The sequence below is a fragment of the Calypte anna genome, unplaced genomic scaffold, assembly GCF_003957555.1.
Source record: "Calypte anna isolate BGI_N300 unplaced genomic scaffold, bCalAnn1_v1.p scaffold_22_arrow_ctg1, whole genome shotgun sequence".
In the NCBI taxonomy this organism is placed as follows: domain Eukaryota; kingdom Metazoa; phylum Chordata; class Aves; order Apodiformes; family Trochilidae; genus Calypte; species Calypte anna.
The window spans coordinates 55,443-67,942 of record NW_022045495.1 but is presented as its reverse complement, the minus strand read 5'-3'; the positions used below and the strand labels follow the sequence as shown (position 1 = coordinate 67,942).

The 12,500-nt window shown below is 55.0% G+C and overlaps 1 protein-coding gene across 1 annotated transcript in view; it reads right to left on the bottom strand.

The window, feature by feature from the left end:
* The window catches only part of LOC115600318 (integrin alpha-11-like), a 27,522-nt gene that overhangs the window by 12,007 nt on the left and 3,015 nt on the right, over positions 1-12,500 (bottom strand). Inside the window, 11 exon segments of the mRNA XM_030468691.1 lie at positions 2,265-2,472; positions 2,716-2,801; positions 3,005-3,115; positions 5,424-5,566; positions 7,514-7,680; positions 8,292-8,329; positions 8,331-8,348; positions 8,350-8,402; positions 9,114-9,336; positions 10,993-11,133; positions 12,127-12,275. Of these exon segments, the coding sequence (XP_030324551.1) occupies positions 2,265-2,472; positions 2,716-2,801; positions 3,005-3,115; positions 5,424-5,566; positions 7,514-7,680; positions 8,292-8,329; positions 8,331-8,348; positions 8,350-8,402; positions 9,114-9,336; positions 10,993-11,133; positions 12,127-12,275 (1,337 nt within the window).

Genomic DNA, 12,500 nt, shown 5'->3' with positions numbered 1-12,500 from the left:
CTGGCTGCACACTGGGAATCCTTCCCATCCAGCTGAATATTTTTAGGGCCACCCCTGCAGAGGGCCAAGAGGAGCAACTTCCAGCTTTATAAATCCTCTTTGGAAGTTCAACCACAGCAGGGGAAGAACAAACCTGGTTGTTCTTGGCACAATAACTGGGAGGGAGGAGAACTTTCAGTCAGGAGGAGTTGCAGGGAAACAAGAGGAGGTAACATGAGTGTGTCATTCTTCATGGCCACCAGCTAGGGAGGAATTAGGAATCTCCTCACCTCCACACCAACATTCCTGCTGCTTCAACACCTCCCAGCCTGAGGGAGCTCCTGCCTATCCCAAAGGATGGGATGGGACCCCTGCTCTGCCTCCTCCCCTGGTTATCCACAATCTCCATCCCTACAACGAGTTTTTCCAATTTTGGGGCCTCTCTTAGGCCTCACAGGGATCTCCTTTCAAGCTGGGGCCACCAGTTCTACCCAGGAGCTGAAACTCCCAGCTCCAAGGCCACGGAAACTGCTTTGCCAGCCATCACCAGCAGCCTGGAGCTCCTTCCCACTCAGCAGTTGACCTCATGGATTTTCTGGGCACCACATTTCATTTGGCTTTCTGCACATCCATCCCTTCCAGTTGGGATTTGCTTAGTGAGAAGGAGCAGGAGCCAGGAACCCATCAAGCACTGATGCTCCTCTAACCACCTACAACTATTTCCCCCAGCACTGACCATCCCGGGGCTTTTATCCCCCCTCCTTCCTTCCCTCCTTCCCTCCTGTTTGAGTCAGTGCTCAGAAAATGCATTTTTTTTTTTCTTTCCCCCTTTATTTTTGTGGGCAAAATTCCCCACAATTTTCCTTTGGCACAAGCTGGAGAAAAACAAACTGTGGACATGGGATCTGTGGGTGGGGATGAAGTCATTTTTTAGGGGGAGGGATGGGGAAGGAAGGTGGAGGGAGAGGGCTCAGCAGCATCAGCATCTTTCCCAAATTTTGCTGAGGAAAGGGAGGAGGAGGGGGAAATCCTGGGGCAGGATGGGCTCCTCCATCCCTAGAGATGTGGCAGCACCCAGCTGAGCACTGAGCTGTGGCCCACATCCCAAATCTCAGCCAGGACATCCAGGAGTTGTGCATCCCAGCTGCAAATACCCAGCCCTGACAGGAACTTGGCCACGTGCAGGGAGTATTTTTAAACGAGTGGAGGAGAAAAACCGAGAGGGAAATAAGTTCATCTGCCTCTGACCTTCTTGCCAGGCTCTGAAGATTTCAAACTTCTTTTGGTATTTCCAAAATAAAGAGCAGAAAGGGCTCTGAGGGCTTAGAAACTGAGCCCATAAACAACTCTGATTTATGGGGACGGAGACAGGTCTGAGCTCTGGTTTAGGACACAGCTTTCTCATCCAGCTGGGATTAGAAATGCTGCTGGAAAGCCTGAGATCACAGAATCATGAAACCCCAACCTGGGCTGGGTTAAAGGGAGCTTAAATCCCCCCCCCTGCCATGCTCAGGGACCCCTCCAACCCCCCCAGGGTGCTCCAAGCCCCATCCAACCTTGGGCACTGCCAGGGATGGGGCAGCCACAGCTTCTGGGGGCACCCTGGGGCTCAGCACTGAATTTCTCCCTCCCAGCTCCTCTTTTCCAGTTCCAAGCCATCCCCCCACATCCCATCAAGGGATGGAGCATCCATCCATCCACCCAGAGCCCCTCTTGGGGTCACCTCCCTCACCTGCTCCAGGGGGATGACAAGGAGGCAGCTTAAATCCCCCCCATTCCCCCCTGCCATGCTCAGGGACCCCTCCAGCCCCCCAGGGTGCTCCAAGCCCCATCCAACCTTGGACACTGCCAGGGATGGGGCACCCACAGCTTCTGGGGGCACCCTGGGGCTCAGCACCCTCAAATTCAAGAATTTCTCCCCAAAATCTCCTCTCCATCTCCCCTCTGCCAGTTTCAAGCCTTTTCCCCTCATCCCATCCCTGTCTCAAGTCCCTCCCCAGCTTTCCTGGAGCCCCTTCAGGCACTGGAAGGTGCTCTAAGGTCACCCCAGAACCTTCTCTTCTCCAGCCTGAACACCCCCAAATTTCTCCCCCTGGCTCCAGAGCTGCTCCAGCATCTCCAGAACCTCTTCTGGACCAGCTCCAACAGCTCCATCTCCTTCTGGACCCCAAAACTGGACCCAGGAAGGTCTCCCCAGAGTGGCTCCAGAATCTCCAGAACCTCCCCTGGACTCACTCCAACACCTCCGTGTCCTCCTTGTCTTGGGGACCCCCCCAAAGCCTCACCTTGGGGATCAAGCTGGCAAACTGGAGGTTCCTGGAGAAGGAGATGTTGAGGATGGTGCTGTAGGCGTTTTCCCCTCGGTTTTCCAGCGTTGCCTCCACGGCCACTCTCCTCCTGCTGCTCTCCAGGATGGAGATGGAGGTGTCAAAGGAGAGGCTGAAGGATGAGCAGTCCTGGGGGGTCTTCCTCAGGGCCCTCCTGCAATAATCCCTGGGGAGAAGGAGGAGGAGGAGGGTAGAGGGATGTCAGCTCCAACCCAGGGACCATCCTTTGGCTTCTGAGTTTTGGTTTGGGTTTTTTTTGGTTTATTTTTGTTTGTTTGTTCAGGGCTTTTTGGGTTTTTTTTGTTTTGTTTTGTTTTTTGTTTTGGAGCCTGGGGGATAGATTTGGGATACCCCCTTCCTTCCCCCCCCCAGTTGGGATGCTCTGGGATGCTCCAAGGGATCTACTCACATGGCACTGGGCACATCACTCCTGGCATCCAGGACCAGGTCAGGGACACAGTGCTCATCCTCATTGCACCCATTCCAGAAAGGGACCTGACAGGGACAACAAGAGCAGCTTGGTGACATTTTCCACCTCAGGTTGTGCAGCTCCAAGGACACAGAAGGTGACACAGCGAAACCCAAGACGCTGCTGGGATGAGAGGGGCAGCACACAAAGAGGGAAATGTTGCCAGGGATAAACCTGCTGGCCAAAGGGGGGATGAAAAGCCCCCATGGAGGTCACTGGTGTCACCTACCGAGACCCTGAGGGATGTGGGCCACCCCTCATCCAGCATGGGGCCGTGCTCAGGGGGCTCCAGCTCGTAGTCGATGGAGAAGGTGACAGGTTTCACGTAGTCAGCTGTGTCCTGGAGACACAGGAAAAACATCAGAGAGAAGGATTGCCAGGAAGCTGAAGAGGAGGCAGCAGTGTGCCCAGGTGGCCAAGAAGGCCAATGGCATCCTGGGCTGGCTCAGGAACAGCGTGGCCAGCAGGTCCAGGGAAGGGATTCTGCCCCTGTGCTCAGCCCTGGGGAGGCCACAGCTTGAGTCCTGTGTCCAGTTCTGGGCCCCTCAGTTTAAGAAGGATGTAGAGGTCCTGGAACAGGTCCAAAGGAGGGCAACCAGGCTGGTGAAGGGACTCGAGCACAGGCCCTATGAGGAGAGGCTGAGGGAGCTGGGGGTGTTGAGGCTGGAGAAGAGGAGGCTCAGGGGAGACCTCATCACTCTCTGCAACTCCCTGAAAGGAGGTTGGAGCCAGGGGGGGGTTGGGCTCTTTTCCCAGGCAACTCTCAGCAAGACAAGAGGGCAGGGTCTCAAGTTGTGCCAGGGGAGGTTAGGTTGGAGATGAGAAAGAATTTCTTTCTGGAGAGGGTGATCAGGCATTGGAATGGGCTGCCCAGGGAAGTAGTGGATTCTCCGTGTCTGGAGATCTTTCCAAGAGCCTGGATGTGGCACTGAGTGCCATGGGCTGGGAACCACGGGGGGAGTGGATCAAGGGTTGGACTTGATGAGCTCTGAGGTCCCTTCCAACCCAGCCCATTCTATGATTCTATGATAAGGACACTGCGCCTGGCCATGCTGAGTCTGAGCTACAGGAAGGTGAAATCACCCAGCAGCTTTCTCCTCTCCAGGATGAACAACCCCAGGGTGCTCCAAGCCCCATCCAACCTTGGACACTGCCAGGGATGGGGCAGCCACAGCTTCTGGGGGCACCCTGGGGCTCAGCACTGAATTTCTCCCTCCCAGCTCCTCTTTTCCAGTTCCAAGTGGGGTGATCCTTGTGGGGTGTGGGATGATCCCATGGGGGTGTGGGATGATCCTTGTGGGGTGTGGGATGATCCTTTGGGTGTGGGATGATCCTTGGGGTGTGGGATGATCCTTGGGGTGTGGGATGATCCCATGGGGGGTGATGGTGATCCCATGGGGGTGTGGGATGATCCTCCCCAAAGTAAAGATCTATTTCTCCAGCTACTCTTCACCTGGTGACGGGGACAACCAAGCTCAGGGATGCTGCTCAGCACCCATCCATGTGGCTGTGCTGGGATAGGGATTGCTCCGCCTGGAGATGCTGGTTCCCAAAGATGAGAGGAATGCTCAGAGGGGAGCAATGATGCTCAGAGGGGAAGCTTGTCCCCAAATCAGCCTCCCAGTGGGACAGAGCTGTCGTGCCAGCCTCCCCTGGGGCTTGTCTGGTCAGAAGCTGTCCCCAGGCATTGTCCCAGCTGCAGGGGCTGCACTGGGATGCTCTGGGGGGAGATGTTTCCCAGGCTAAGTCACCAGCTCCATCCTAAACTCCAGACTTCAGTTCCCCAGAAGTTCACAACAGTTCAGGCCAGGGCTTGGGGCCAGCCCAGTCTGGCAGCAGGGTCCTCCCTGGCCTTCCCAACATCTTCCTCATGCACTGGGAATGTCTGAGCTTGGCCAGGTTGGAGCATCAGCTGCTCCCTGGCAGTGCTGCAAAGGTTTCTTCAGCCCCTACACCTGGGGAGAGGGACCCTGGGGGTCAAAGGGGTGCAGGAGATGAGGGCACCTCAAACTCTCATGGAGGCATTTGGTTCCCAATGGGGAAAAAAAAAAAAAAATGTGGGATTTTCACTGATTTTGGAGCAGAAAACCAGGCTGGGCAGGGTGTCAGGAGTGCATGACCTCCCTGAGCAAGCTGAGGCTGCTATGAAGTCAGTGCCTGGGGACACAGCAGCTGCTGCTGCTCCATCCCTGACCACCTCAAACCCAGCAGGAAGATCATCCAGGCTGGGGGAGAAGGGGGAGAAGGGGAGAAGGGGAGAAGGGACAAGGGACAAGGGACAAGGGACAAGGGACAAGGGGACAAGGGGAAAAGGGGACAAGGGGACAAGGGGACAAGGGACAAGGGACAAGGGGAGAAGGGGGAGAAGGGGGAGAAGGGGAGAAGGGGACAAGGGGACAAGGGGACAAGGGGACAAGGGGACAAAGGGACAAGGGGACAAGGGGACAAGGGACAAGGGGACAAGGGACAAGGGACAAGGGACAAGGGGACAAGGGACAAGGGGACAGGGGACAAGGGACAAGGCTCTTCCCAACCCCATGATGCCACTTGAGGTTCTTCCAGTTGCATCCCAGCTGCTTCCAACAAGATGCAGAGCATCACCTCCACCCAGGGCTGCCAACCCCAACCTTGTCCTCCCCCCAGCTCACCAGGACGTGGAAGTGGAGTTTATCACAGTGCTCCTGGCCAGCCTGGAGCTCCAGCCCCTTCTGCATCTGCCTCTCCCCACTCTCATCCAGGTAAGCCCGGGGGTTGTACCTCCGCTCATCCATGGTCCCGTTGTACCGCAGCACTGGAAGGAGAACCATCATCAGGGCTTTCTCCCTGGGTTTGTGCTCACAACAGCAGGCCAAAAAAAAGTAAAAAAACCCATAAAAACCAGGCAAACCCAACCCCTCTTGTCTCCCTCTCCTTAGGGAGCAGACTAAAGGAAAATTGGGCTGTGGTTGTCATTTGTTTGCTTCTACAAGATGGTTCTTTTGGGTGAAAACATCCTGTGTCCAGGTCCTGGAGCCCTAAAGATTCTTCAAAAGTCTTAAAGAACTTGAAAAAATGCATTCCTACAAAGCACTGAGTGGAACCCAGGCAGGGTATGGAACCAGCAGCATCTCACATCTTCACACGCTGAGCTGTTCCAGCTCTGAAGATCCTGGAGCACCCCTTGTCCTCCCCTCGATGCTTTACTGGGGATCATTTGCTGTCAAAATGACACCAAAAGTCCCCAAACCCGTGCCAAGAGGGAGAGAATTTGCCCCACTGCACCAATGAGATGCAAAAACGTGCAAGAAAGCAAAGAGCAACCATCAGCCCAGCCATGGGAGGGAAAAGCAAACAGGTAATAAAACCTCACTCAGTTTTCACCCTCCTGCAAACTCAGAGAAAAACACCAGATTTGAGAGTAAAAAGTAAAATAAAATAAACAAAACCTTAAAATTCTTGCTCTAAGGAGTGGGAGTTTTCCTTTTGGACTTGATTTTCCCTGGGGAATGTTTGCTGCTGGGTTGCAGGGATCCAAAGCCACCCTTGGTTCCCCCAACCCCAGCTGAGTCCCTTGGGGTCACAGCGAGATGGGAGGGGTGCAGAGCAACCAGGGGCTTCCTGGAGATTCCCTGGGATCTGAGGGAAGAGGCACATCTGGTCAGCAGATGTTGGGATGCTGCAGGGGGGGGAGGGATGAGCTCTGAGCTCTGTAGGACGTGGGCCAGGCACAGCCTCTGCTGTCCCACTGCCCACTGAGGAGCTGGGGACATCCCCATCACACCAACCAAACCAAGAAAAGCTGCAGGAGAGCTCAGCCTGGGGTGTAGGTGAGGGAATCACAGCTCCCCAGACTGGTTTGGCTTGGAGGGACCCTAAATCCCCCCCATTCCCCCCCTGCCATGCTCAGGGACCCCTCCCACCCCCCCAGGGTGCTCCAAGCCCCATCCAACCTTGGACACTGCCAGGGATGGGGCAGCCACAGCTTCTGGGGGCACCCTGGGGCTCAGCACTGAATTTCTCCCTCCCAGCTCCTCTTTTCCAGTTCCAAGCCATCCCCCCACATCCCATCAAGGGATGGAGCATCCATCCATCCACCCAGAGCCCCTCTTGGGGTCACCTCCCTCACCTGCTCCAGGGGGATGACAAGGAGGGACCTTAAATCCCCCCCATTCCCCCCTGCCATGCTCAGGGACCCCTCCCTCTGAGGTCAGGAAATCCAGGGACTGCTCCACCTTGGAGCTGCTCCAAAGCATCCCAAGCCTTGCAGGACATGAGGAGCTGAGGAAATGTCCTTGTCCAGGCAGAGCAGGGAGTGTTGGGGCTTGGAGAATCCCACAACCCCAGCCTGGGGTGGGTTGGGGGGAGCTTAAATCCCCCCAGTGTCCCCCCCTGCCATGCTCAGGGACCCCTCCCACCCCCCAGGGTGCTCCAAGCCCCATCCAACCTTGGACACTGCCAGGGATGGGGCAGCCACAGCTTCTGGGGGCACCCTGGGGCTCAGCACCCTCACCCCACAGAATTTCTCCCCCAAATCTCCTCTCTAAACTAAACTCATGCACACTGGTTCCTTGGGGAGAGGGAGGTTTCCTGGCTTCGTGGCAGAGCCCCCATCCTGGCTGGGACATCCAGGATAGGGAGAGGGTAAAAAAAAAAAAGGATGTGGCTATGTGAATGGCTCCAGAAGTTCCTGGATGGTTTTTTTTCTCAGGGCTGGAGATGTCAGCCCTGCAGGAATTGGGATTTTTCCTGCTCTGCTTACCCACACTGGCTGTCTGGAAGTGAGCTGAGAGGAAGACAGCGGTGAAGCAGGTGAAGGCTGTCATGCAGGTGGCCTCCTTCCCATTCCTCTTGCAGTCCTTGGTGAAAATATTGATCTTGGGGGGCTCAAAGTGGATGCTGGCGTTGATCTGGACCACGCTGCGGGACCTGGGGAGAAGCAAGGATCAGGAGATGTGATGGGGCAGAGGATGTCCCTGGTGTCTGCAGCAGATGCCTCCAAAACCCTCCAGATTTGCCCTTTTCCACACTTTTGGACCCATTTTCTTGAGGCTAAGGGAGACCAAAGGTGACCCACAAGATGCTGACCCCTACTCACAGCTCATTTTTGTAGGGCTTGAAAGGGAAAAACCTCTTGGAGGTATCACTGCTTACCCCAAGAGCAGGGTTTTGCCCAGCAAAACTTCCCAAGCAGACCCCAGGGTCTCCCATCTCTGCATCCCCTCCAGCCAACAGCTCCAAGGGACTTTCCTAAACATTAATCAATAGCTGTGAAAACTAAATTGTCCTTTTAATTAATAAGCAGAGGGAGCCTGGGAAAGACACCACAAACCAGCTGGTTTGAACTCCTGGGGAACTCCTGAGGAAACTCAACACCAACCCCAGCTCTAGGCCCCTTCTAGGTCTCAAGTGCCCAGAAATCCCAAGGTCCTGCTGTCCCAGGGTCATTTCTAGGGAAAGATGGGCAATTTTTGACCTCCTTATAAAAGTCAGCACGTTGCCCCAATTCTGGGGGCAGAGGAGAGAGAGAGAGAGCTCACCACAGCAGCACAGCATTCCCCAGAGAGCCCACAGCCAAGGTCCACCAGCCCATCCTCCGTTCAGGTCCAGCTGCCCATGGATGCTGCATCCAATACATCAACTGGGGCCAGCTCAGCAGCTGCCCCTCTGGAAAACAAAGAGGAGAACCTGGGATGCTTCCCAGCTCATGGGGGGCTTTGCCACACTGACACTATGGAAAACTGTCCCTTCCAGGTGATTGCACCTGGAATTTTCCAGGGAGTGAGAGCAGAATTCCTCTCCAGGGATATGATCCAGAGGTTTCTGCTGAACTTTCTCTGCAGGGGGTATTATTCTCCACGAGTGTGAGGAATCTTTTATATCATTTTATATTATTTGATTATAGAATTCTATATATTATCCCATGACTACATTCAGCATTATAATGAACTCATACCTTATAATGACAGGTAAATATAATAATATATAATAATATGTATTATTATATGTAATAGTAATATGTGTGCATAATAATAGGTGTTATTATATGTATTATGTATATGTAATAATGTTTTATATATAATATGTATTACTGCCCCTAGAATCCAAGCAGTTTTCCACCACCACCCCTTTGCTTTACCTCACACCCCTCACAAGAGAAAACACCCAGCAACAAATAAAACAATTAACAGCAAATTAAATAACAATTAACAACAAATTAAATAATAATTAACCACAACTTAAATAATAAACAACAAAATAAACAATAATTCCACAACAAAACCTCTGCGTGTGAACTTAATTCTGCTCTCTCTTAGAGCAGCCCCAGGTGACATTTATTCTTGATGAAGGATGAGGACAACCATCCTTGTTGTCCTGTACCTGCTTGTACTGCTTCAGGATGGTTTTCTCAAAGCCCAGGAAGATGTAGATGGCTCCTTGGTGCTCGTCCTCCAAAGGGGCCCCAACAACGAGGTCGTTGTAGGAGTCTTGGTTGAGGTCGGGGACGGCGGCGATGCAGGAGCCGAAGCGGGAGTTCTGGTAGCTCTGGAGATCCACGAGGGCACCACTGGAAACGAAGAGGTTCTGCTGGGCCAGACAAAGGGAAAAGGCAAGTAAACATTTCAAAAAAACCCCCAAAAATAACCCCGAACCCATCAGCAGCATATCTGGCAAGAGAAGAAAACCCTCAAAGCAAAACTGGACGTGGCGATGCGCCAGCGGGTTCGCCAAGGAAGGAGGGGAGAGACCTCCATGGGGCTTCAGCTCAGCACATCCTCAGGGATGGATGAGCCCCATGCTGCCTCGGCCTCCTTTTTATGGCAACCTCGGTAAATAATTGCCTTAAAGTTGTGATTTGGATCTGGGGACTCTCCCTGCTCTGGGCAGGATCTGCAGCGATGGGTATGGACCCGCTGGCTGCCCCTCACAGCTCCAAATCCTGATGGACTGGGCTTAAAAACTGACTTTTCACCCAGATTTGAGGGCAGGGAGAAGGCTTGTCCTGCCCCAGGGTGCTGCTGGGTGCCAGGGAAGGGGACAGGGGTGGCACGTGTCCCATCAGTGCCTCTGGAGGGACCAACTCTGTTGGTCCACACCCCCCTGGGCTGGAGGGAATGGGTATCAGGGAAGCAGGATGGGTGGGGAATGGTCCTTTGGAGACATCCCAGCTTGCATCCCATGGTTTATTGGAGCTGAGAGCTACTCCTGGCCGGGAGCAGCAATCACAGAATGGGCTGGGTTGGAAGGGACCTCAGAGATCACCAAGTCCAACCCTTGATCCACTCCCCCCGTGGTTCCCAGCCCATGGCACTCAGTGCCACATCCAGGCTCTTTGGAAAGATCTCCAGACACGGAGAATCCACCCCCTCCCTGGGCATTCCAGTGTCTGATCACCCTCTCTGCAAAGAATCCTTTCCTAATATCCAACCTAAACCTCCCCTGGCAGAGCTCTGCCAGGGGAGGTTTAGGTTGGATATTAGGGAAGAATTCTTTAGTCCGTGCCCTCTTATCCCACTGATACCTCCCCGACCCCCCCTGGCTCCAACCTCCTTTCAGGGAGTTGCAGAGAGTGATGAGGTCTCCCCTGAGCCTCCTCTTCTCCAGCCTCAACACCCCCAGCTCCCTCAGCCCTTCCTCACAGCAATTCTGCTGGATCCCTTCACAGCCTCCTTGCTCTTCTCTGGACCTGCTCCAGCACCTCAAGCTCCTTCCTGAGGGGCTGAGGGGCCCAGAACTGGACACAGGACTCAAGCTGTGGCCTCCCCAGGGCTGAGCACAGGGGCAGAATCCCTTCCCTGGACCTGCTGGCCACGCTGTTCCTGAGCCAGCCCAGGATGCCATTGGCCTTCTTGGCCACCTGGGCACACTGCTGCCTCCTCTTCAGCTTCCTGGCAATCCAGACTCCCAGCTCCCTTTCTGCCACTCTGTGCCCAGCCTGGAGCTCCCCATGGGGTTGTTGAGGCCAAAGTGCAGGACCCAGCACTTGGAATGTTGAACCTCATCCCGAGATGAGGAGAGGAGGTGGAGAGGAGGTGGCTCCACTCCAAGCTGGCAGCCAGCAAAGCCCCAGAGGTTGTTGGTGAACGAGGCAAAGAGACAAATCCTTGGGACCAGGCTGCCCGTGCCCTGAGGGGTGGCAGGGAAGCTGCCGGGTGCCTGGAGCCCGGAGCCACCCCCGGGAGGTGACAGGAGGGGACACGGAACCCGCAGAGCTGCTGTCCCCGCTGTGCCCGCACCCACCTCCCGCAGGGTGTAGACGTGGACCCTGCCCCGCTCCCGGCCCTCGCTGAAGAACATGGGAGCTCCCACCAGCAGCACGTCCGTGACACCATCACCATCCACGTCCAGGGAGCTGATTTCACTGCCGAAGTAGGAGCCGATCTGGAAGAAAGGGAGGAGGGGGTGGGAGGAAGGGTCTCAGCATCTGGGGACACTGCTGCTGCCACCACCCCGATGGGATTGGGAAAGTTGGGGGTGTTCAGCCTGGGGAAGAGAAAACTGCAATGGGGAGACCTCAGAGCAGCTCCCAGTGCCTGAAGGGGCTGCAGGAAAGCTGAGGAGGGACTTGGGATGGGAGGGAATGGCTTGAAACTTAAAGAGAGGAGATTTTGGAGAGGAATTCTGTGGGGTGAGGGTGCTGAGCCCCAGGGTGCCCCCAGAAGCTGTGGCTGCCCCATCCCTGGCAGTGTCCAAGGTTGGATGGGGCTGGGAGCACCCGGGGGGTGGGTGGGAGGGGTCCCTGAGCATGGCAGGGGGGGGCTGGGGGGGATTTAAGCTCCCTCCAACCCAGCCCAGGCTGGGGTGATGATGATGATGATGATGATGCTTTGATGTAAGAAATGCTTTTAGGGGCAGGTTTCCCCCTTCTGTGCACATAAATCTCCTGCTTGCTTCCCTGCAGACCTCGCTCATCCTTGCTGCTGCCTCAGGTAAGGGCTGAATGAGATAAGAAACTCTCTTCCTTCTCCTCCCTGCTCAGGAGCAGCAGCAAGCAGTGAGGTTCTGCTTTGAAATCCCAGCAGCTCTGCTGAGAAGGTGGGAAAGTGGCTCCCAAATGCAACGGGTCCCAGGAAATGGATCTCAGAATCAATCACAGAATCAGCCAGGTTGGAAAAAAAACCCTGAGATCATCAAGCCCAACCCTTGCTGGAAGAACATCAACCCTTTATCCCAAAGCAGGTTGGGGTTCTGTGACACCCTGAGCCCCATCCCTGCTGCAGCCTCAGAGCTGTGGGTGCAGTGAGAGCCAGGACACCCCCAAGCTGCCCTTGGACACCCCCAGAGGCTCAGCCACTGAAATAAAACAGAGGGCCAAAGGAAAGGAGGGAATTGGTGGAGGAGAATCCCCTCAGAAGGCAGCACCCTGAGGGTCACCTGCTCGCCCTTCAGGGCCTGGTGGATGGTGAGGTTTCGGGTGCTGTGCATGCTGAAGATGATGACCTTCCCCGTGTGGTTGAACCTGGGAGCTCCAGCAACGTAAATCCTCTCGTGGTTGGTGGATATGACAGAGGACACGGTGTAGCCTGGAAGGGGGAATGGGTGCAGGGTGAGCACCGAGCTCCTCCAGCAGCTCCCAGCTTCCCATGAACCCCAGGATGCTGGATACATCCCAGTCTCGGAAGCTGGGAACCTGGATGCCTTCAAAGACCAAGTCAGCAAAGCTTAGTGCTCTGATTTCTGCTCAATAAAAGCCATGAATCCATCAGGAGCATTGCTCAGGAGTCCCTCCAGAATGAACCCAGCTCAGG